At 42.9% G+C, this 23,917-nt stretch overlaps 1 protein-coding gene across 1 annotated transcript; it reads left to right on the top strand.

Moving 5' to 3' along the window:
- Positions 1-23,321, top strand: dachc (dachshund c). The gene is made up of 11 exons (XM_070916186.1): positions 1-575; positions 7,711-7,820; positions 10,930-11,040; positions 14,289-14,467; positions 15,531-15,651; positions 15,793-15,927; positions 19,593-19,789; positions 20,430-20,577; positions 21,553-21,681; positions 21,873-21,977; positions 23,284-23,321. The coding sequence occupies exons 1-11, from the start codon at positions 1-3 to the stop codon at positions 23,319-23,321; spliced, it is 1,848 nt and encodes a 615-aa protein (XP_070772287.1).
- The last annotated feature ends 596 nt before the right edge of the window (positions 23,322-23,917 follow it).

The following is a 23,917-nucleotide window of genomic DNA, read 5'->3' as shown; positions in this document are numbered from 1 at the left end:
ATGGCAACTCCGGCTGCTCCGGCTCTGCTCCCCGCCGCTCCACTCGGGCACCACCCGGCGCCGAGTTCCGTCTCTCCGGCCACCAACTCTCCGCCACCTGCGGCCACCTCCGCCGCTTCTTCCCCGGCTCCTCCGGTGGCGCACCCGGCGCTGCTTCACCAGTTCAGGGCGGACCTCTTACTACCGAACGGGACACCGTTAAAGACCGGAGGAGCTCCGGTGTCCAGCAGCGCTAAGCCCGTGTACGCAACCCCGTCGCCCGTGGAGAGCACGCCGCAGAACAACGAGTGCAAACTGGTGGAGGTGAAAGGTGCCAAGCTGGCCTCGTTCACCGTGAAAGACACGGAGCTCATCTGCCTGCCGCAGGCTTTCGACGTGTTTCTCAAGCACCTGGTCGGCGGGCTCCACACCGTCTACACCAAGCTGAAACGGCTGGACATTGCCCCGGTGGTGTGCAACGTGGAGCAGGTCCGGGTGCTGCGGGGGCTTGGGGCCATCCAGCCCGGCGTGAACCGGTGCAAACTCATCTCCAGGCAGGACTTCGAGACGCTCTACAGCGACTGTACCAACGCAAGGTGAGTCGGGTGTGGGGGACAGGGGGGACAGGGAGGACAAGGGAGGAGTGACAGTGTGACCCGGTCGTAATGCGGTTGATGTAGGGTTAACCAGCTTATTATGGGGGAAGGGGGAGGGCAGCAGGTGGGGTCATCGAAAGCAGGTAGGCCTACAAGGGATCTCGTCAACATATAGGGTTTTAGGAACTTTTACTCACCACCTTCATACGCTGCTGTCTACCTGATACCAGGCTGCAGGTCATGACAAAACTTCAGAAAATTCAAAATTATATTGCAAATTACTTGTCAGTGATGATTCATGATTAGTTTGCAAAGACCTTGTGGTGTTATGTTTTATATTTATTAGGATATCGTAATATTTCAGGACTGCTATAGCTTTACTCTGATATCTGCATGAGATTCCTCTAAATTAAAGGCTAATAGAGTCTACTAGAAACTATATAAACTATATGGGGGAAAGGCATGTTCCATAAATTAATTTTTCTGAAAATGTTTTTGTGTGCATTGGATGTTGTATACCAGTTGATGATGACTGACTGGACGTCCAGTTAACTCCTTTTTTATTTACTGCTGCAAGGCCTGTCACTAATTACCATTTTAACGCATGATAAACGCTGTGATGGTGATGATGGCGTTGATGGTGTCGGCGATAATGAATTTCAGTAATCTCAATAAAGAAAAACACTCTAAAAAGTTTGTCATGTTATCATAGGCTATGATCTCTCGCTCTCTCTGACATGCACACACACACACACACACACACACACACTCTCTCTTTTTCTCTGACACACACACATGCCCACATTGAATCTGACACTGTCATTCTGAGAAATTGATTCTTCACAGAAATTAATTAATTTTCATTTGGCCCCAAGCGGCAGCTTAAATCAGGACAAGCTCACTCACTCACTCACTGATCCCTTTGCTCTCTCTCCTTCTCTCTGCCTCCCTCTCTCCCTCTCCCTCTCTCTCCTTCCTTAATAACTCGCTGTCTTATCATATCAACACTCTTTAGCCCTGAGCATCAGAACAGAGGAGATGATTAAATGAATTCTCGGTATTTATGATGCGATTATGTAAATTAGCTGTTTTGCAGAACTCCGATGGTGACCAACTACATGGGTCATCAATCCAATGCACCACAGAGATGTTGGGATAAAGGGGCTAAATTGGCGGGGATTTGTGGTTTCCTGGTGCCTCAGTCTGCTGTTGTGCAGACCACATGCTCATAACAGCATGGGTTTGAATCCAGAGGAGTCTGGATTAGCCTTAGTTTGGGGAATTTATATTGTTTGATAGTTAATCCCTGCTCCTTGGAGCATGAATGATCCAATTTACACCTGCCATTAAATGCGGATAGAGGATGTGTCAAAATGTGTACAGACAGACACCAACATTAGCAATGTATAAACAACTTTTTTTCCATTTCTTTATGTTTCCTGACTGTAGGTCAAATCATGCAGGTGCTCTGTTTTGATTTTAATACCAGGTGTTAGCTTTTGATACAAGCGTTGACTTGTTGAGCAAAGCCAGAAACACTCTAAAAAGAAACTAACTATTGTGAGAATCAGCTTCCAGCTCCATGTGCGTGGATTAACACCTGCACTTAAGCATTTGAGGCCCTCCAACCAAGACAAAATCCAGATGCATCTTCTGGCTGCTTTGGGATTTCTTATATGTCAGGTGTTAATGGGAATGTTGTTCTACAACCGCTGAAAATACACAGCCTCCGCCGTCTCTAATTATCCACACAACACTCAAACAGCCTTTAGTTAATGAGATCTGAAAACATCACTCGTCTGAAATCTTCAAACGACTTCCGTGATTCTTTGTCTGTAGGCTTCAAATGTGCTGTGGTAGCTATTAGTATCATCCCCCTGCATTAGAAGTTCCTAAGTAATCCCTCGTGTGGAAGGAGCAACATACAGTAGCAGGTAAAAAATGGGACTCAAGATGTTTATCGTTAAGGCAGGAAGGCTGGCCGACTAAACCTAAAAGTTCCAAGAACATCTCCAAGACTCTGATGTTACGGCTCTCTGACAGCGTCAGGGCTCAGTGAGGGTTTTGTTACTGATTAAGACAGCCATCACTTATTATTTTCCAGTCCAGTACAGTCAGACAGGCTGGGGGAGAAATAACAGCCCTGTCTGATAGTTTAACACGACGAACAGAGCGCTTTACATGGATTCCTGCTGTTTATTCTTTTGGCTGTTTGTTCAATCATTGCTTCTTTTTTAAGATTAAAACGTTTTGAAGCAGAGGTTACGGAAATGTCCTCTGTTTATCATCCTCTTTCCTTCTCGTCTTTGTCTCACTCTTTTACTCCTGCTGTGCACAAACACACACACACACACACACACACACACACACACACACACACACACACCCTGACCACTGACTCATCAAACCATGAAGAAGGGCCGACTTCACCCTCAGTCAAAGCCTAGTTATAATTCATGCATAGGTGGCACACAAACACACACTCTCTCTCTGTCATCTCCTAGCGCACACACGCACGCACACACACACACACACACACACACACACACACACACACACACACACACACACACACACGCACACACGCACACACACACACACTCACACGGTCACGCCTGTGTGTTTGCTGGCTTTGCTGCTAAATGACATTAGTTCCACAGAGAGAACATGGCGTGTAGGAGGCAACCTGATCCTCCGTCCTTTTCTTTCTCCCTCACAAAGGAACAGTTTCATTCTCTGTTAGGAACACACATCAAACAGCTCGCTCAGGTCAAACTGTGTGTGTGTGCATATCTAGATATATATGTATACTTTGTGTGCGAGTACACAAATGCCCCCCCCACACACACACATGTTGCATAAGAGTAGTGTAATATGGCGAGGTAGAAGATCTCTTGTCACTTTTTAACAAAGCATGTGTTGATAACAGCACATGGTTTCTGCATTTGTACGTGTGAACATCTTTTACACAAAAAAGCCTGAAAAAGTAGAACAAGATGTGTGTTACTTTAAAGGGTTAGATAATCTAAAAAATATAGTATATTTTATCATATGTACTATATATGATACTATATAGGTCAATAAAATGGAGGTGAATGGGATTTTGTTTGTGGTGTTCAGTGCCTTGAAAATAACATACAAACTGCCTTGTCAGTGTCCATATTTCTCTGGAGAACAGATTACATACAGACAGATTTTCAGAAGTCTTCAGAAGTACTTTAGACCTACTTCTGAAGAAATAGTGCCTGTGAAAACTGTTCTAGAGAGATATGTTGTGCTGAAAATATCATTTTCTAATGGTGTGAGGGCCACAAACAAAATTCCTTTCACATCTACTGTATTGAGGTGGAAGCAGAAAACTCAAAAACCTCTGCATCTCAAAGTCGGCATGGCTAGATATCACCACAGGTAAAAGGGAAAATGCTTTGTTGTGGACATGACAGAAGATGACCTGAGTTCACATGTGTTTCTTTGCAGCTCTAACCAGGGACTTTTACAAAAGCAGAGTCAAAATGAAGCAGGTGTAGAGTAAACATTAGGCAACAGTTAGTTAAATCAAACGATGAATGATAAATTAAACAAAGCGGCCTGCGGAGTACAACAAAAGCCTGCTTTTTTTGTTTCTCTGTGGCAAACCTCGGCCGCCCAAGTTGGCAGCGGAAAGCCGGTGTGTGTGTCTGTGTGTGTGTGGGAAGGTGGGCTCCTCAAAGCCGAGCCCCACTGCCATGCCATAACTCACTGTCAAAGTCAGCAGTGTTAGCATGAAGGGGAGGAGGGTTATGTGTGTGTGTGTGTGTTGGGGTGATTAGCTCAACTTTAACCTCCGCACTCTTTTGATGTTTTATAGAGAAGAGCACGATGAGATAGAGAGGGCCTCCGTGTCTTCCACTATGACAGGTTTTAATGGAGTACACACACACACACACACGCACACACACACACACACAGTCTTGACATCGTCTTGACCCTGGAATGTGGGAGAGGAATGCGAGGCGGTATCAGTTTAGGAGATCAGATTCTTGCCATGATCAAACGTCCCGTGTGTGTGTTGCCTGCTTCTTTCATGACATCATCACACAGGCTTTCCTAATAACAATGGCGCATATAGCCTTTTTTCAGCCCTCGATTTGAGAGGAAGATCGCAACATCAATCTTTCCCTGCCTTCTCTAACCGGCAGCATAAGTCTTCCTGCGTACAGCGACGACGGTATGATTTATCAAACCGGACCGTGACGGCGAATACAAACCCCCGTGTGATAAACACAGATTGAAAGGATGGGAGCATGGGAGCTGTAAACCGCCGCTAATATATTCCAAACAAAATCTTGTTTGAGCTAGTTCCCCTCTCCTACACACACTCACATATAAACACACACACACAGCTGCTACCTATCAGCACCTCACTCCCTCCAAGCCAGTAGCTGTTCCACTGTTTTGACTGTAACACTTCCTCTTCTTTCATTACTTTTCTCTTTCCCCTCTGTGTGTGTGTGTGTGTGTGTGTGTGTGTGTGTGTGTGTGTGTGTGTGTGTGTGTTATAGCGAGGAAGAGAGAGATCTGTCATCTTTGTTATGTTTTGTTTCTGTTCCACCTGTGCTAAGCTCCAGCTGCCATGTTTGGTGTTTCATGTTTCAGGTAACACACACGCTAAGCTTTGGAGGGCAGAACTCAATGTACAGAGTACCCTCTTTCTAAAAAAAAAAATAGAAATGTGTGTTTGTGTGTGTGTGTGGCCAGAGCGTTGGCATGAGGGAGGACGTCTGGGTGAGATTTTAATTAAAGTTTGAGACAAAGAGGTCATAAGCCATACACCCCCTCCTCTACACACACCTTACACACACACACACACACACACAATGCACTGTTTTCTCTCTTCCCCCTCCTCTCTCTCATTCCATCCCCTCAGCTTGATGACTTTTCCATGAAAGGCTTTTTCATTAATCCTACCTCAGGGAACCGGTGCTCTCCAACCTCACACACACACACACACACTCGCAAAACACACACTCGCATGCACAACACACACATAGACCTCCCTCTACGGGTCACTTTGATGTATCAACGCACTTGCAGACTAAACACAAAATTAGGTTCCAGTTCTTTATGCCTCCTAAAATGCAACATATACAAAGGCTCACACATACACACACACACACACACACACACCAACACACACACACATACACAGGCCATTAATTAGTGTGTGCAAATAAACAGTAGCAAGGGAAAGGGAAGCGGCTGCAGTTAAAACCAACCACAGTCTTTGGTCCATGTGTATTTTATTTCCCCCCACTAGTGTTTGCTTCTGCATTGTGTGTGTGTGTGTGTGTGTGTGTGTGTGTGTGTTCATTTGAGGTGTTTCAACATCATTTGCAGTGGAACTGTGTTGCTTTACCTTCAAACTTGAGACCTAAAAATACATTTCCTGCTTTTGTTAAGCACAGTATGCTGCTCTATATGCGCTGTGCAAAAAAATATTGTGTGTGATGTGAATGTACCCCCACCTCCCCCCAAAAAACCCAACACACACTCACAACTTCATCCCTCTTGCACATTCCTGCCGTCTGTCTGTCTGTCTGTCTGTCATGTTGTGTGTGTGAATATGTGTACATCTACCTATCTCTCGCTGTCTACGTGCCGATGTGTCTATGTGTGTCTCTCGCTGTCTACGTGCCTGCGAGTATGTGTGTGTGAGAGTGTGCGAGTGTGTGTGTGTGATATCTGATGTCAGCTGTCACATCCCAGTCGGTCTGGGCCCATAATAAGAGACAATAATAACAACTCATTAAAACCGAGGGCAGGAACTGTGGAGCTCATCGGCTCATCAAATTAACCTTTGAACACTTCATAATACACACACACATGCCAGACACGACCACACACACACACACACACACACACACACACACACACACACACACACACACACACACACATACACTAGGTACCTGTTTTTCTCCCACAGTTAGTGACTATACAATCTTTCTCTCTGTCTTTTTGTCTCTCTCCATCTTCCCCCCCTTTCTCAGCCAGTGGGTGTGTCAACAGGGGATTGGTCCTTTCTGCTGGGTAATTGATGAATTATATGCAATATGCAAATGAGGCGCCATTAATCTCCTGACTGACAGCTTCGTTTATGGGGCCTTAATGACGGCTGGATTAGATTCTAATTAAAATCTGCTCAAAGACACCCCACGCTAGGAAGCTGCTGCTGCTGCTGCTATCTCTCCCTCTTTTTTTTACTCTTTCCCACCTTTTCTCACTCTCTCGGACTCACCTTCTATATGTTTCCCCTCGTCTTTTCCTCTCACGTTCCCTATCTCCCTTTTCATCTCTATTGTTCTGTCTGTTTCTTTTGCTCTCTGTCACGCCTTCTTCGTCTCCTCTTTCCCCTCTCTTTTTCCCTCTTTCACTCACTTTGTCTTTTAACATCACACACACACACACACACACACACACACACACACACACACACACACACACACTTCACACACACATATGCATGCCTGCCCACAGACTCATGTTATCCAATGTCAGGCTGGTATAAAAGGAGATGAGCTGCGCTGGTTGTCATTAAGCCTGATGTGGCCCGTGTCATTTCCCCTGTCAGGACATTCACACCGTTTAGTCAGAGCCAAAGTGATGTCTGACAGCTTTTCACATACTTCCTCCAGGATTGATTGAGCATGCCCGGCTCAATCAAACCATGTGAATCTGCTTGTAGTCGCAGCCTTTATTGAGGAAATTTCTGACATGGCAGGAAAAAAGGGGAATGAATGACCAAATGAGGAAAGGATGGAAAGGGAAGGAGGCGAGCAAACACATTTAATAAGCAAACAAATGAATGAGTAAGCTGAACAGTAATGAGGTGCTTTATTGATGCCATAGGGAAACTCCTTTTTTGCTTGCTCGTATCCACAGGGAGGTCAGATTTGCTGTACAGCAGCCTTCCTGGAACCGGTCAGGTTTCAGTGTTTTGCTTGTTGACACTTCAGCAGGATCAGAGGTTTACAGACTGAAGGACAGTTTTCTCTAACCAGGCCACCCATCTCTGTCTCAGCATGAAAAACTGACTGAGGGAGTAAAGTATTAAACTGCCTAATGACTAATGTTAGCTTGTGTTTTCTGCCTGCAGTTCGAGGCCTGGACGACCGCCCAAGAGGCTGCAGAGTGTGACAGAGGGCGGGACTCACCACATGCTGTCCCACAGTGGTCTGATGCACGCTGGGATCATGCCTCCTGCAGGTGACCACCCAGGCCTGATCATGCACATACAGTACATTTGTGCACATGTGCACATGTGTATACTGTAGAAACAATATCACACAGGCGCACAGACATGCTAAACCACCACTGTTTGGAGGAATCATTTCTGACACCATATAATTATGATGTCCGCTGTGCATCTTAATTTGACTAGTCTGCTATTATATTCAAGTTCCAAAATTTGCACTTTTCAAAATGAAGTGGAAAAATAACAAAATAAGTTTTTATTTTTTTATTTTGTTGTACTTTAATCTTTTCTTTGTGTTTTCTTTTTTTATTCTGTGTTTATTTAATTTTCATTAAATAAACACATTGTCTTGTTTGATGGGCAAAGCTAGATTCTTGGTCTTAATTTTCTACTTCCAGTATTTTTTTTTTTATTTTCTCTGTGATTTTGGTTTTGCTCAACAATAATCCCAAAAATTCAGTAGTTCATAAAGTTCAGTAACTTGTGCCCTCAGTTTTCATATTCATAAAAAAAAAACCCTCATCAATAATGATGATCAATCACACATTAGGGACATAAAGTTGGGATGAGGACAACAAGGACATGATAAAGTAGACACATTAAAGTAGACACATTAACAGAAACGTTCCATGTTTGGAAATGATGTAATGTTATGTGCAGTATTTCAATGCAAAGGTTAAAAATATAAAAATAAATTGATCAGAATAAATTAAAGAATAAAATGATAAGCACAACAAAAAATATATATTTTACTCCTTTTGATATACATTTTATTTTGACAAAATGTGATAATGTTGTAAAAGATTTCAGTCACTAAATTGTCTTTATAGCAATTACGCATTTATGCTTTTGATATTGCTGCACTAGAACTACTGCCACTATTACTACTTATTGTAATGCTGAAATTACTTTCATGTAAGTGTAGCCTAATGACATACACAGTGCTATTTTCAAATATTTCAGTAAAGTTTCACCTGCGAGTGTATTCTGTATCATCAAGATTCATTAAAAGGGGGAAAGTCTCTTTGACACTCTAAATCCTCTACGTTTTTCAAAAGGTCAATGTTTGTAATTCTTCAGAGCTGTGAGTAAGTCACAGCAGAAATCCCTCTTTTGGCTCCATGAGCTGTTTTAAAGAGTGAATTAGTGTCACATTGTTGCTTCAGCCCTCAGAGTTATCTTTTCAGCTGTCGGAAAGTGAAAACCTGGCAACTCCATCAGTTTAAAGAAAGAACAAGTTGCTTATGCAGAATAGATAGAAGATGGGGCAGTTTTATACTTTTCCTGCAGACCCCCATAATGACACATTTTACCCATCATCAATAGTACGAGGAGGCGGGGTGCTGGGAGGCGACCTGTGTGTTGATTAATAAAATTAGCATACACACTGCTGACACTCGGGAAACAACTCATAACTTGCAAGTTGGTCTTTTTATTGAGTTATAAGTCCTCTGTTAAGTTGAGTAAGATTCAAAATCTTTAGGCCTTTGAAACCACTTTGAAATACACTTTTATAATTTCAAAACACAAGCAGGAATGTATAAAGTATGAAATGAAGTTTTAGGATAATTATAATAATAATAATCTGTTATTTGTACTGCCATAATATCATAATATGTCTTAATATATTTATTGTTTTATGCTTTGACTTTGTGAGGACAGTCTTAGTCAACTGCTTGCTAAAGGCCATAGAGCTGCTTGTTCTTGTCACAAACAGTTGTGTGTTTGAGTCCCTATTGTGGTGTGTTTGTGTGCCTGTGCATGTGTGTGTGTGTAGCACAGAGAAAGGGAGAAAAGTAATTGTTGGCACCTCGCCGCTCTCAAAGTTGCCCTTGGCTTTGTGCTCTTCACTGCAACCTGATCTTTTCATTCCCCGCCTCAAAAGAAGCCATTTTCTGTTAGCTCCGCTTCCTCTCACTGTTCAAAGGTGCTTGAGTGTGTGTGTGTGTGTGTGTGTGTGTGTGTATATATGTGTGTATTGTGTACGTGTGAGTGTTCAAGAGCATCTTTCTCAGTGGGAAAAGAGTCTTTTTCCACCAAAGGAGAGGGCACGGCGGCAATGTCAGCGCTACTGATTAGAACTGGCCACATGAGAGGGGAGAAAGAGACAGAGAGAGGGAGGACATTTGAGCGTAAAAGGCAGGGAGAATCTTTGATGTGATCCTCCTTAGTCTCTTTTTCTCGCCCTCTTGCACTCACACACACACACACTCAACACGGTGGCTTATGTCCTGCTGTGATGCTGACATTTGAAAAGGTAAAGTAAGGAGAGGGGATGGGTGGAGAGCAGGAAAGAGAAGAAGAGAAGATGGGAAGAAAAGGAGCAATTTGTTGTGGTTGTCTACGTCTTGGACCGACTGTTCACCTCAGACAACCGTTGTGTAAGAAAAAAAAACACTCAGTTCTCAGCAGTTGAGTTTGTTGCAGATGTTTAGATGTATCCAAGATCAGGAAATTAAGACTTATGGCTTGTTTGCATTTCCTCGGTGGTGTTTGCACAGTTGCGTGGTTTGTCCAACTTTAATAATTCGCTGTGTTTGTCTGTATTAGTGCAAGAGATATTTGATTTTCTGTGGCACAAGATCGAGTTTTAAAGGGTGCTCTGTGGGTCAAACTACCTTCTGAGGTTCAAGACACAAATTAAAATATGGCTCAGCCCTCCTGCCACATTTTGTCACTCTCCATTTCTTATTATCCCAAAGTGCACAACCCCTATTAAAAAGTATCTTCACTTTTTTTCTAATGCTTCTAATTTATACTGATAAAGAAGTACTTTATGACTAAAAGGTGGAGCTGCTGCCACCGCTGAGTGTCGTCCTGTGTGCTGTGCTGTGGGATGTGATGTCCCTGTGTGGGAGAGATGAATGTCTTGGCTTGTTCCTATCACTGCTGATTCCCTGGCAGACTAAACGGCCAGTGCAGCGGTGCAGTCAGAATGAATGGCTGGCCTCTGTCTTCCCATGACAACCTCCTGCCTACCCACTGCTCTAATCCTCCACCGGGGCCATTGATCTGGCTCTTATTGATTCCTTCTCTTTCTTTCTTTCCTTCTTTTCTCTCTCTCTCTGTCTCTCTCTCTCTCTCTCTCTCTCTCTCTCTCTCTCTCTCTCTCTCTCTCAGATCTGTCTGCCCTGGCCAAGAAGATCAAGCTAGAGGCGATGGCCAGTTACCACAGCAACCAACAACATGGCGGGCCAAACGGAGAGAACGGTGACCACAACCCCGGACTGGGTGAGTCTCATCCGTTTGTCCATCCACACTCCACATCCACATCCACATGTTTAATTACGGCTGTGGAACACGTCGGACTGTTGTTGTCTGTACACATCTGTGATGCCAAGTCAATGCAACTTGAGCAGCTGTGTTTATGTGCGGTTGAAACCAGGATGTGACATCACCTCTGCTGCCTGTACATTTCCTCTGAGAGACGGTGAATGAAAAACAAACTGTAGCAGCACTGAGACATTAGAAATAGACATCTGGGCCAGGTAATCCAAACCATCAAAACATAAGGAGCTGATTTTTTGTTTGTACATATTTTTTCCTCACCATTTTTGTATTTTTTTTCACAGTTCTTTTCAGGTCGTGATAAATACCCGTAAGGGTGAATATTTACTTTTTCTTGTGGGATTCAATTCAGGAAACGTATCTGAAAACTGAAAAACACAGTTGGTCATCCGCTCTGCAGCCTCAAATCATGTTGCCGGCAAATCATTAGTACACATTAGTCATCACATCAAGAGAGCGTTGGCCCAAACCAGCTCTGTTACTCATGCTCAACATGGCTTTGGTCTGTCATACTGAGTAACATTAGCTCAGGATTTACTGGAAGAAAGCCTTTGCTTCACAGAGCTAAGTAAGGAAGCAGTGTGTTCTCGTTTACAGTTAAGACACTTTGTCCCTGGAAAGCACAGAATCACCTCGTTTTGGAATTGAGTCCCTTTGGCTACTCATTACTTGTGCAGGTATGATTTTTTTAGTCACATGTTGTTAAAAACGGCTCCCTTTACTGCAACCGATCCCTGGCTTTGCAGTAAAGGAGAGCAGCCAGCAAAAGTGGAGCACCAGCGGACGAGAGCAAGCGCACCGCCGGGATGATAGAGAGATGAATAAGATGAGAGGCTGAAGCCAAATCAATAGTCTTCTCTCTAATTCACTATCCTGAATGCAAACGACAAATGCTGGACAATCGATGGTGGAACGGACACACGCACACACGCGCGCTTTCACGCAAACACAAATACACACACACAAACAAATCGGACGCACCGCCCCCACTGTTATCGACAGGTTAAAGCGACATCAGTGTGTTTAGACAGATGACAGGGCTTATGGAGGCCTGTGTGGAATACGCTATCAACCTGGGACACATACACACACACTTGTTCAGCACATACTGCTAAGGCTTTAGGACAGAAATGAAAAAAAGAAGCATTTGTCCTTGTTTTTCAGGAAGGAGACAAAAGTAAAATCACCATATGTTTAAGCCCACTTTTTTGGCTTTTACTGTTTTTGTGTGTGTGTGTGTGTGTGTGTACCCGTGTCTGTAAACACTCCCAGTCTTAAGCATTGTTTACCATTGTATACACTCAGTTACGACTGCGAGCATCTGTGCACAGTTAGGTGGCATGGTTACCACCAGCCATTATAAACCTGTAAAGCTTAATCACTGTTAATGATAGAGTCAAGTGGAAACACACACACACACAAACAGCACAGGCATACATACACACATAAGCACAATGTGTTTTTTCCATACCGCCACCCACGGCCTTATGGGAAGGATGGGCCCCTACCAGAGCTTTAACCACTACAAAGGCAATCTCAGATTACACACATGCACACACTCACAAATGCTGAGTGTGACACCTTATGGGCTTGGGAAGAGCGGGGAGCAGCCATTTCTGCATTTAACAAGATCTTCTGGGAAATTTACAGTAACTGTTTGTTTACAGTAATGGTTTGTTTGGATAAACATAAGAGAGGCACTTTGACTTTTGATGTTTTTTAATGAAACATAAGAGAGAGTGATGGGAGGGCAGAGAAAGTGAAGAGAGTGGGGGAAAAAAACGGAGTTGAGAAGAAGGAGAGAATGAGAGTGAAAATGAAATTATAGGGGCTGGGGGGCGGGGGTGACAAAAGTGGAGCGCTGGTTTTTAACCAAGGCTTAATATTTGGAGTTGGCTGCTCGTTGATTGTCGGAGCATCTGGTTATTTAGCTCCATTCAGACAGATCTTTTGTTTGGATTGGTTTCTGCTCTGGGCAAGTGAGAGACTAATCTGCCAAATGCACAAAGCACTGCACATATGTCCAGCAAGCCCGACTCATAAAGTCAACGCCTCACTCTTTATTTCTTAGTTTGCCTTTTCTTTTTCTTTCTTTCTTTCTCTTTTTCGTTCCTTTTTTTTCTCTTTCTTTCCTTTACCTCCATTATTTGTTCTATTTCATCTCTCCTCTTTGGATAGCCTTTTTTTGTTTCCATGCACTCGTTCTATTATTTGTGACAATTGTGTGGAATAGAGTCCAAGATTTTTTCCTTTGTGTTTATAATTACCCAGCGTGCATTGCTGGCCCAGCACCAGGACTGCCATCAGCTTCTTTTGTTCCACTTCCTCCCTGTGTTTCTTTTGTTTTTGTTTTTCCTTTTATTAAATGATAAATATTTATGTCATTTTCTCCCCCCCCCCCCCCCCAACAGGATTGTTTGTTTCATGAATAGAGGGACTGCAACAACCCACTGGGGTGCTGTTGAGAGGAAGGATTTTCTTTAAAGATAGTGGATGCCTGCCTTAAAGAGAGGAGTACGAACAACAGATTGGCCAAGATAATAAGAGTTTGGTTTGAACCGCTGAAAACGTATTGGATTATCCTCAAGAACACCGGGGCATTGAAAGAAAAGAAGTTAGCCAGTTTGTCTTTATTCCAGAGAGGCTGAATTTGTGTTTTGTATGTCACAACAACATCTTGAGGCCATAACTGTCTTTACATCTTTGTGTTGTAATGAGCAGGACGAGTGTTTCTCAGACATCTCTTCTTCCACTTTCCCTCCCTTTACTTCTCCTCTCCTCCTGCACTCATCTTTTTCCGCACTCGACACCTCTAAACCCTTGACACGCACACACACATATTTTCGAGTCGTGGTTTAGAAGCTGAGCAGTCATCCAGGTAATATTGACATCACAGAGGAATGATATTGGTGTCCAGTTTCAGTCCTGTCATCAGAGAACCAGAGACGCTGCGGGCTCTCAGTTCAGTACACACCACAGGACTGAGCAGAGGAAGGCCTTTAAGTTGTGATGGAGTGAGACAAGACCTGTTTCATGTTGGGTGCATGCATAGTGCAGTTCTGATGGTCTTTAAATAGAGCTGCTGGTTTGACCTTTGCTGAATGAGAAGCATCATACTCTCACTGTATTCTACTGTCTCTCCTTCAATACGTCTCTATTCTATTCTATTTTGTTCTATTCTCCCCCACCAGTTCTGGATCAGTTGCCCTTCATGATGATGTCACATCCTCTGATCCCTGCCAGCCTGGCGCCGGCCTCCGTTTCCATGGCGATGGGCCAGATGAACCGACTAAGCACGCTGGCCAGCATGGCCAACGTGGCGCATCTCCACGCCAAACCCCCTGCCAGGGCTCCCACCTCCGTCATTAAGGTGAACTCAGAGGCCCATCAGCCCGGTGGAGCCGACCACCAGCCAGTAATCTTCTGTCCATGTGACACTCGGGAACTGTAAATTCAAGAGTTTTAGTTACATTAGATAGTTTCAAAATGGGATATTTGCAAAAACAAAAAACGTCACTAAATTAAAGAACTCTCCAACTTGCTTTTAACGTCCAAAGACATATTTCTTATTCCTTAAGTTTCAAGATGAATTCATCTTTTGATCATTTACGTGCAGAATTTAGGATTAAGTTTCTGTCTCTCTTTTATCCAATGATTATGGCTAAAAACAGGTAATTGTCTACTGGGAGATATCCAAGTTCTGGATCACTACCAGAATGTAATCAGTTGTTCCTTGGCTTAAGGCCAGTCCCATATCTATTTATACTTTCTTGAGGTATCCTGCACACAGACAGAAACACTGACCATCTTAGCCAAGTTGGTCACTTTGATTTAAAAACTATATTTCAGTGGTGTCACTCGTAAGACTAATTAAAGGAGATTTGGAAGGATTATATGTAGCCAGAAATTTCATATTGTAAGTGTCCTCAAAAAGTGTTACATCACACCATGTCCTCGTCAGTCGCAGGAAGTGCTATCTGCGGTCATAATCTTAACGATGCAGACCATTGTTTTTCAAACCCTGGGCTGGGTCCCAAATATGGTTTACGAGGCATGTGGACACACCAAAGAATACCAGATTATATTTCCAAGCTTCTTTTGACTATAGGTGATTTGTGGATCCCTCTATTCTGCCCTACAAAGACAAAACGCAGCTACTACATATTGAATTAGGTCCAGAAACTTTTTTGACATCTGTTTTATTATATAAAAATGATTATGCCATGAAAATGTAGAATTTCTATGGAAATCAGAGACAATGAGACAGCTATATCAAGTTAAAGCTAGCTGGCAAGATAGCCATTTTTGATGGTAACGTTGGTATTTCAGTTTGGTCATAACTAAATGAGAAAGTAGCTATATAACCGCTAAACAATTTCAGCTAAAAGATAACTAACATTAGCCTAGCTATAATAATCTTTCTTGTTTGGTAGGAGCGAGTGCGTGACAGCCCCTCCCCTTCTCCGTCATTGGAGGAAGCTCCGATGTCATCCAATCACAGCAGCAGTGTGTCGAGTTCACCGTCTCACACAGAACGCACTGCAGAAAACACACGTACGTACTTCCCTGCGTGACCTGGCCATGGCAAGCTAGCGTGAAAGTATTCTCGCACAAATGAAGGAGGCTTTAGCTACAACAATACCTGTTACAATACCTGAGTTATGATATTTTTGACTTTCGATATTTTCGTTCCAGACTTGCTCGACAACGGGCTGTCATCAAGTCACACTGTGTTGGGACATTCGCCAGGTGTGGTGCAGGGGGCTAGAGAGACAGATGTGGCTACGGTGGACTACAGCAAGGAAAACAAGAGGGGCCACACTGACAGAGGTGAGACACACTGTTGTGTTGGTATAGCTTTGGTCAGCATTGGATCTGAACTCTGCTCTTTAAACAAATCACACATTTAGATGTAACTTTTATCTTGTATTTAGATGTTTTAGTCTTTTTTTCAAGTAATTTGAATTGTCTTACATTATGCAAATTTATTGAATGACAACTTTACTTCAAAGGTCAAGTTCTTACTGTTTTCAGAGAATTTCTTGTTACAGTCATTAATCACTCAATGATTATTAATGAGTAATGATTATTTCGTGGATAAATCACTTGCCTTTGAACCAAGTCTGTCAATACAGTACAACAAGCATTCAGTTTCCATCCAATCCATCCATCTATGTCATAATTTATACTCTGTGGATTGAAACACTTGTGGCAACTATGTGATGGTTTATTTAATTGAAAAGAGAAAAGGCTTTTTAACAGTTTGACAAGAAAGAAATATCTCAGTAACAGGTCGATAAGGATTCACTGTCTCACTATTTCTCTCCTCCTCGCTGTCGGTGGATCCCGTGGCTTCCCGCGGAGAGCAAAGACAAATAATTCTGCAAAACAGGGCTCCATTAGACCAGGAAGCAGTGTTACATTAGCGAACCATTTGCCGGGCCGCGGCCTAACGAGCCAGGCGGCCTCCCGCGCTCTCAGCTGGACCTCATCTGCATAACGACCGCCTCCCTGTCGTTAGGGCCCGCGTTGCCACGGCGCTGCAACGTCAGTTGTTTGGTTCTCTCTGTCAGGGAGGTTTGCATTAGCTTAATGAGGACTGCTCAAGGACAAACAGTCAGCAGAAATCTACAGCGAGAGAGAGAGAGAGAGAGACAGGGAGAGAAACAGAGAGTTTGTATGTGTGTGCACGCATGCCTGTGTAAATGTATTCTAATACTGAATCGCATTATTCAGTAATCGAATCTAAAAATCACAAAGGCCTCCCGTGTAAGGTTTCAGATGCTGTCAGGTGTCTGTGAACATATTGACAAAGCAGTGATGGCACCAGCAACGTGAATGCCATGCATCACACATCTCATTTATGCAATTGATTCCCAATTGATTTTGCTGCATGCAAATGAAACACATGTACATTTGCTGGATCGTGGGCTTTTTTGTTTGACCTACAACATCACAGGATAGGTTTATCATGGATTGAACAGAGTTTCAAAGAGCACTTCAGCGCTGTCACTCTGTCAATCCAATGTATGAATATCTCTGAGTGTGTGTGTGTGTGTGTGTGTGTGTGTGTGTGTGAGTCAGTTTTGGCTGTGTGTGCTGTTTCAGTGGTCTTTGAACAACGTATCCATGCAGCAAAGATCAGAGGCCATCCCTGACACCTCACTCCCATTAACCAAACATCAGCAGAATTTTATTCTCTCTCTGCCTCTCTCTTTCTCTTCCTCCCTCCCTCCCTCCCGTTCTCTTCCGCTGACTGGCAGTCTTCACGTGGTGAAGTTCATTAGCCCTGGGGACGGGTGGAAGAGGAATAAGAGAGATGAAGTTGGGAGAAAAGAGAAAAACAGACAGTGACCTTGGTTAGGGAGATGGGTAAATGATCAAACGAGCTGGCAGCTGTGTGTACGTGTGTGTGTATTTATGCCAAATGTGTGTGTGAGTGTGAGGTAAAGTAGGCGTAAAACAGTAACTCAATAAAGGATCAGTCACATCCAAGGAGCCTGGGGAGCCCACGCTGCTGACTGCGCACTTCAGCGGCTACAAATGTGTGTGTGTGTGTGTGTGTGTGTGTGTGTGTGTGTGTGTGTGTGTGTGTGTGTCTGTATGTGAGCCACGGGAGTGTAGTTGGATGCCCTCCGCTGAGCTCGCCAGCACCTGCTAATTACCTTTCTCTACAGAGCAATGCTTTTAGCAAGAAAGAGGGAGAAAGAGGAGGAGGAGGAGGAAGGGGGGGGTATTGCTTCTCATCTGTGAAACACCTTGAATGTGACAGTTGCCAAGACGTGAGGCCGAGGCGGAGAAGGGGAGGTGGGTGGATTTGGAGCAGAAGATGCTGTGGTCAGCTAAGTGGAGAAAACACTGTCATTTGTCACAGACAGAGAAAAGTGCCAGATATCGCATTGCACGTTCACACTCGTCTCTGCTCCAATAACCGCCGGACTCCCAGGACGTCTTCGTCCTCAGTGGCTCGGATGACAGTAAGCGCATAAAGTGAGCAACTGCCTGATGTGGAAAAAAAAAATGCAGAAAATGGCTAATCTTCATCTCCCCCACTGTCACGAATCGGGAACACGCAGTTCTCAGGTTTACAAACAGATGGTCATCCATAATGCAGCTTCTTAGCTGTTTTTATGGGAGATGTCAAGCTGTGATGCATTATCAATAGGCAGAGTGCCATCTAATAAAGGGTAACCACATTTTCAAAACCCCAAACCAGGACTTCTGTGTATGAGTACACGCGAACAGTAATTAGTGTAAACACCTATTTAGTGTTGAGCTTGATGTGTTTACAAGAAATTAAGTAAATGTATTAGTAAGCGACAAATTATAGACATTTGCATTCAACCTTGGTTACATATTGTCGCTGGAATGATGATGTGTTCTCAGGTTTGAAGCAAGCAAAACACCTGACTGCTTGGAAACAATATATTAAACAGACAGAAGTGGTATGTTGGTGGTAGTGGAGACACATAAGTCAGTGGCACAGGAAAAGACAGTAAGTAAACAAAATTTACATAGCACTTAAAAAACAGTACTTTCAAAGTCCTTTACAGGAGGGAGTAAAGAAAAAGAGAAATCCCTATGTCTTGTTCCTGATGAAGAATGCACTGATTGCAAGCTGATTTGGATAAAAACATTTGCCAGATGAATGTGATTTAATATAAAGAGTAGACAATGTATAAAAACAAAGATGCAAAATGTACAATCCACAAAATATAAAGAACAAGAAAGACACAAAGAATCAGGTGACTTTTAAGACGCTTTTCAGAACTCTGTAATTTAAACATATCAAAATGTTATTTTGAAGGTATCTTTATTACAAAAAGAAAGTAAAGCCACCTACTGTATATCCCTGCTTAAAGGATAATACTGGGAGGTATTCTATATTTTTCTTATTGTCAGCAAAACCCAAGAAAAGACCAAAACAAACAATTCGTTAGTCCATCTCCCAATACCTTCTGACTCCCCTACCCTGTGTGTGGCGTTCATCCCCAAGCCCATCTGTTCCTACTGAAGACATAAATCTTTAAAAACACATCACGAATATTTAAACTTTCATTTATGAAAAAGGCCAAGCTTTTTCTAAAACAGCTGGGCACTGTAGTTTTTGGCAGACGTTACTGAAACAAGAGTAAACTGCATTTATTGGGGACTATTTTTCGATCAGATTTGGTGCACGACTGAGTATTTACAACAGCAAAATGAACAACTTATAAATAACTACAGTGCCCATGTTCTGGGTAATGAAGGAACATGTTACACAGTGCAACTGTGTGGCTCACTGATGTGTTTTTGACAGTTTTTTGGACAACAATGGAGGTCTACAGCACAGAGGAGTTGGCTATATCGAGCTTTGGCTACCCAGAAAATACTTTTGTTTTGTTGACAATAAGAAAAATATAGAATATGCAAAGGTAAAATAGAGTAAACTGTAAGCCTTTTTTAAGAATATTGACCTTATTGACTAGACATCAAAATGTCTCTTTGCCCTCCAGATAACAGCTCCTTGGCTACTCACACAACCAGGGAGAGCTGTGATAGACAAGTCTACCAGAAACCCCCATCAGGCAGGGAGGGCTGCGAGAGGGTATCTTACCCTGCGGGACAGAAGCTCTCAGCAGGTCTTCACCACACTCCCTTCATCTTCCCGGAAGGCTTGTCCTCCATAGAGACCCTGCTCACGAACATCCAGGTGAGGCTCTGCCGGGGCTTTATTATTATTATACTCTGAGATGAATAGGAAGGGAGATGAGCCACTCTTTGGGATTTCCTGAAATGGTAAATAGCAGACGAGGCAGACATTTAGGATGTGCAGTAATTGGGATGGGCGTGTGCTGACCTGCTTCTCAGATTTTACATGTCTTTGTTATAGAAGAGTCACAATGAAAGCACTCTCTGCCTGGGTTTTTCATTGGGGAAAAAAATGTTTTTAACCTCATCTGACCCTGATGTGATGGCAGTTCATATTTAAGCACGTTGTTCAAAGATCAGTGTTGACTTTCATGGAGTTAAAAATCAAATTTCTTTTTTTCCTGCCTGAGTAAAACATGAGGCTAAAACATTGCCTGAGGAAGAGCCAAATTCTTTGTGATCTTTGTACTTTTACCGTGGGGTGGTCTACGTGCTCCTTATTTTTTATATCAACTGCACCTCATTTTGAATTATTTTAACCTTGAAAGTTTAGAAACGCACTGCCTTTGATAAAGTGCCAGAAAAAACGAAATGTTTACTTAGGATTAGGTGATTAGGTCGAAAAAGAAGAAGACAGACACGTCTCCTGGCTTTTGTTCAGTGTGTAACCTGTTGGTGTCTGCCTGTGTGTCTCCAAGCAGGGTCTGCTGAGGGTTGCCATAGAGAACGCCCGGGCGCAGGAGAAGCAGGACCAGCTGGAGAGGACGGAGCTGAAGATGGAGCTGGTCCGAGAGAGGGAGCTCAGAGAGACCTTGGAGAGACAGCTTAGCATGGAACAGAAAAACAGAGGTAGGCTGCACCGTATCAAGCATCACATACAGGAGAAAATGCTCAGGTAGACTTTGCAGAAACAGTAAACACTCAACTGTCAGTGTTAACTTTGGATTTTTCCCTGGAAATTATTCTAGCTGGCAAGTGTTGATTTACTCCCTTGTAGAGCTAGTATTAAGATCTAAGTGTTAAATAAATTTCCCCTCATATTCCCCTTTATAAACACTGACATGGTGTTGATTTTTACATCTGAACACTGATAATTCTGCCGTGCAGCTAAACCAAGTTGGTCTAATCCACTTCTAAGCTGACAGGATGTCCAATAACTTGAAAATCAGACGAGGAATTGAGGACACCTGCTGTATATTACCCCTCACAGCGTCTGCAGAGGTGAATTAGACTGAGGTTGGCAGCGTACTACAAACTAAATCAAGTTTGGCATGTTCACAAAAGCTGCCGTGTACAGGGCAGTGAGAGCAAATGCCAATCAAGGAGTGTTTGTTTGATGGGGTCACACCAGATGGAGAAGTTTATAACTTGTGGTGGGAAGTGACTGTAAAACCTACAACAGCCAGTCACATGATGTTGCTGACCTGTTGCAGGTGACAGTGTATGGGGGAGCAGTAAAATGCCTCAACCTGTCAAACGTCCTCTGCATTGATATCATGCAGACTATACTGTACTTTCAGAGCATATTGCCTTCACTGACTGACTATTACTCTGAAATTAATATCTCATTCAAACCACAACACAACAAACACTGCAAGCTCACAATACCTTCAAAGACCCTCAAATCTCTTGATGTAAGGATCCAGGAAGGCTGGGAAGCAGGGAGACCACACAGAAATATAATAAACAAATTCCTACAACAATAGATACAAGTGAAGTCAAGTATAGAAATATTAGAAGCATCTGAATCATTTTATTGCTAAGTGTTTGGAAACGTTTCTGACATCCTTCCGCTACCTCCTCGTCTTGTTTTTCTCTTTTCAGTTCTGATCCAGAAGCGCCTGAAGAAGGAGAAGAGGAATAAGAGGAGACTACAGGAGGCCTTGGAGGAGGAGGTCAAACTCCGTGATCAGGCAGAGCTCAGCCTGCTACACACTGCCAACACACACACCGGTACAGACACAGAAACCTTTTAAAATGTTATAAATTTGCCATTTCTGCCTTGACTCAGGATTGAGCTTAAAGTTAAAATAGCATAATTCTCATTTTCATATTAAATGTCACCAAGCCTTCGGTGCAACACAGCCTGGACTGTTCATTTGCCTCTAATTAAGTGTCTTTATTAATTAATGACCAAACTACAGGCCATCAATCATCGGCAGCCCCTCCTCACACAGAATCTGTGACCCAGGACATGGATGGGAGCAACCACGATGACAACAGGCTGGACACCAAGGCGACAGTACAAGGTACAGGTGTCTGGATAACAAATACTGCTTCCTCAGTGTGTCGCTGCGAAAACAGCCTCATATTCTGATCAGTAGACATTTTGTAGTTGTGCAATTATTAGACAGAAAAGACTGAAGTAGAAAAAGCTGCTGTCACTGCTAAAACCTTCTGTCACCAAATGACAACCTAAAGGAGACGAAGACAAACAACCTTATTATAGAGTTTTGAATTTCATATAACTTTTAATTTGTGTTCCATGCTCTGCTGCCTAACATAAAGTTTAAATGGTCAACTTAAAAGTTTTTGAAGCGGATACTGTCTCTGATCTTTTACGTTTGAGTCTAGTTCTTAGAAAAGAAAAGTCTGAATGAATTTCTTTAGGAGCAAAGGTTTGTGTAATAACATTTGTGAAGGAACTGCACCACGTTTGTTAGCAGTCTGTCATGTTTTCTAATAAATGCCATTTCAGTGTGAGAATTGTGAAATAAAGAGTGAAATAGCTGCTGGTGGGGATTTCACTCCTTTCAACTGAGCTAGGACAACAGATTTCATTATTTCTACCTACTCACTGCTTTTGATGCTTAACTGACCGCTCGACTGGAAGGGTTTTCAAAGATTTCACACAGAGACTGCCTCTGAGAAATTGAACAAAATTAAATGAAGCATGAGGCAGTTCACCGGGGCTACTATTTTAATGGAGACAGGCGTTTAATATATTTATTTTGCCAACATTATTGTCTTCACAGGGATAGATTAATGAGAAAATCCCACATGTAACATCTTAAACGGACAGAAAAAGAAATGGCCGTGATCTCTAGCCCGGCCTCATCAAAAGAGTGCATGGTCCCAGCCCACCTCTGCTCCGCGCCGTGCCAGGACCGCCGTACCAGACAGCGTGCTTGTTCAAAGGCAATTTTTAATTGAATGTCAGTGAAGCAAGAAGAGAACTGGCCAGTAATTAACGGCTGTCTTAATTGTCCTCGTGACGAGTTTGTTTGGACATCATTTGCATAATTAACACCCAGTAATAAATCATTTAAAGGGGAATTGTCTGTCAGACAGCAGGGCAGGATGTGGTTCCTTTGTGCCAGGAAGTTTTATCGCCAAAAACAGGGATCAGGGGCTCAAAAACATTTTCAACTGAGCCTTACTTAATAATGATCTTTGGTCAAGGTTGTAGAGGACCTTGTCCAATATTCATATGAATAGCATACAGCATTTTTCCTCCGACTGTTATAGTCTCTGTGGTCTACCCTAAAGAATCTAAGTGTATTGTAACTTATTTTCATAGTGTTTTATTAATCTGGATTTCTTTGTGGATTTCAGAGGGCAGAGTGTTCCTGCAGACCACTGGGATGTACTGAAGACGAGGTGGAAGGATGGATGGATGGATGGATGAATGGAAGAACAGAGTGATGATGACGAGTCCTCCTTTATTAGAAATACAATCGACTGGCATGCTCAGTTGCATCTGACACACACATCTCCTCAAGAGGACTCCCCTACATTTCAAGGGTGACATTTGAACTTTCCCATCGTTCTCTTGTTTAATTTATTGCATTTATCACGGAGTCTCGGCCGTAGTGGGAACAGTACTTTATTCTGATGATGTGTTTGACTGTGTTTCTTTCAATCAAGGTTTTTAGATCCTAGATGACGATGACCATAGTTGTTTTTTTGTCAGTGCTGTTTATCTGGACACAAGTGATGAATATAACTTGTAACAGAGTTGTGTACATATATATAGTCATCATTTTTGTTATTATTATTATCATTAAAAAAAACATAATGGCATGTTGTACAGTCAGTAAATGACTTGTATTGTGTATGTTATGCAGTAGTGCAGTTTGACAATACAAACAATACAAATCCTTTTTATTAAATTGTGTCTGTGTCTCTTTCGTCATTTCAGTGCAGTCTCTGAATGCATCGTTCATTTAATTGTTTTTTGTGAATAGAT

This window comes from Enoplosus armatus, chromosome 12 (genome assembly GCF_043641665.1).
Source record: "Enoplosus armatus isolate fEnoArm2 chromosome 12, fEnoArm2.hap1, whole genome shotgun sequence".
Taxonomy (NCBI): Eukaryota; Metazoa; Chordata; class Actinopteri; order Centrarchiformes; family Enoplosidae; genus Enoplosus; species Enoplosus armatus.
Note: the sequence above shows the minus strand (reverse complement) of the source record. Positions and strands in the feature narration are given on the sequence as shown.

Coding starts and splice junctions, on each gene's coding strand:
- dachc (XM_070916186.1), top strand. CDS start 1: ATGGCAACTCCGGCTGCTCCGGCTCTGCTCCCCGCCGCTCCACTCGGG. Junction 14,468..15,530: donor CTCCCACCTCCGTCATTAAG/GTGAACTCAGAG, acceptor CTTGTTTGGTAG/GAGCGAGTGCGTGACAGCCC. Junction 21,978..23,283: donor CACCAAGGCGACAGTACAAG/GTACAGGTGTCT, acceptor TGTGGATTTCAG/AGGGCAGAGTGTTCCTGCAG.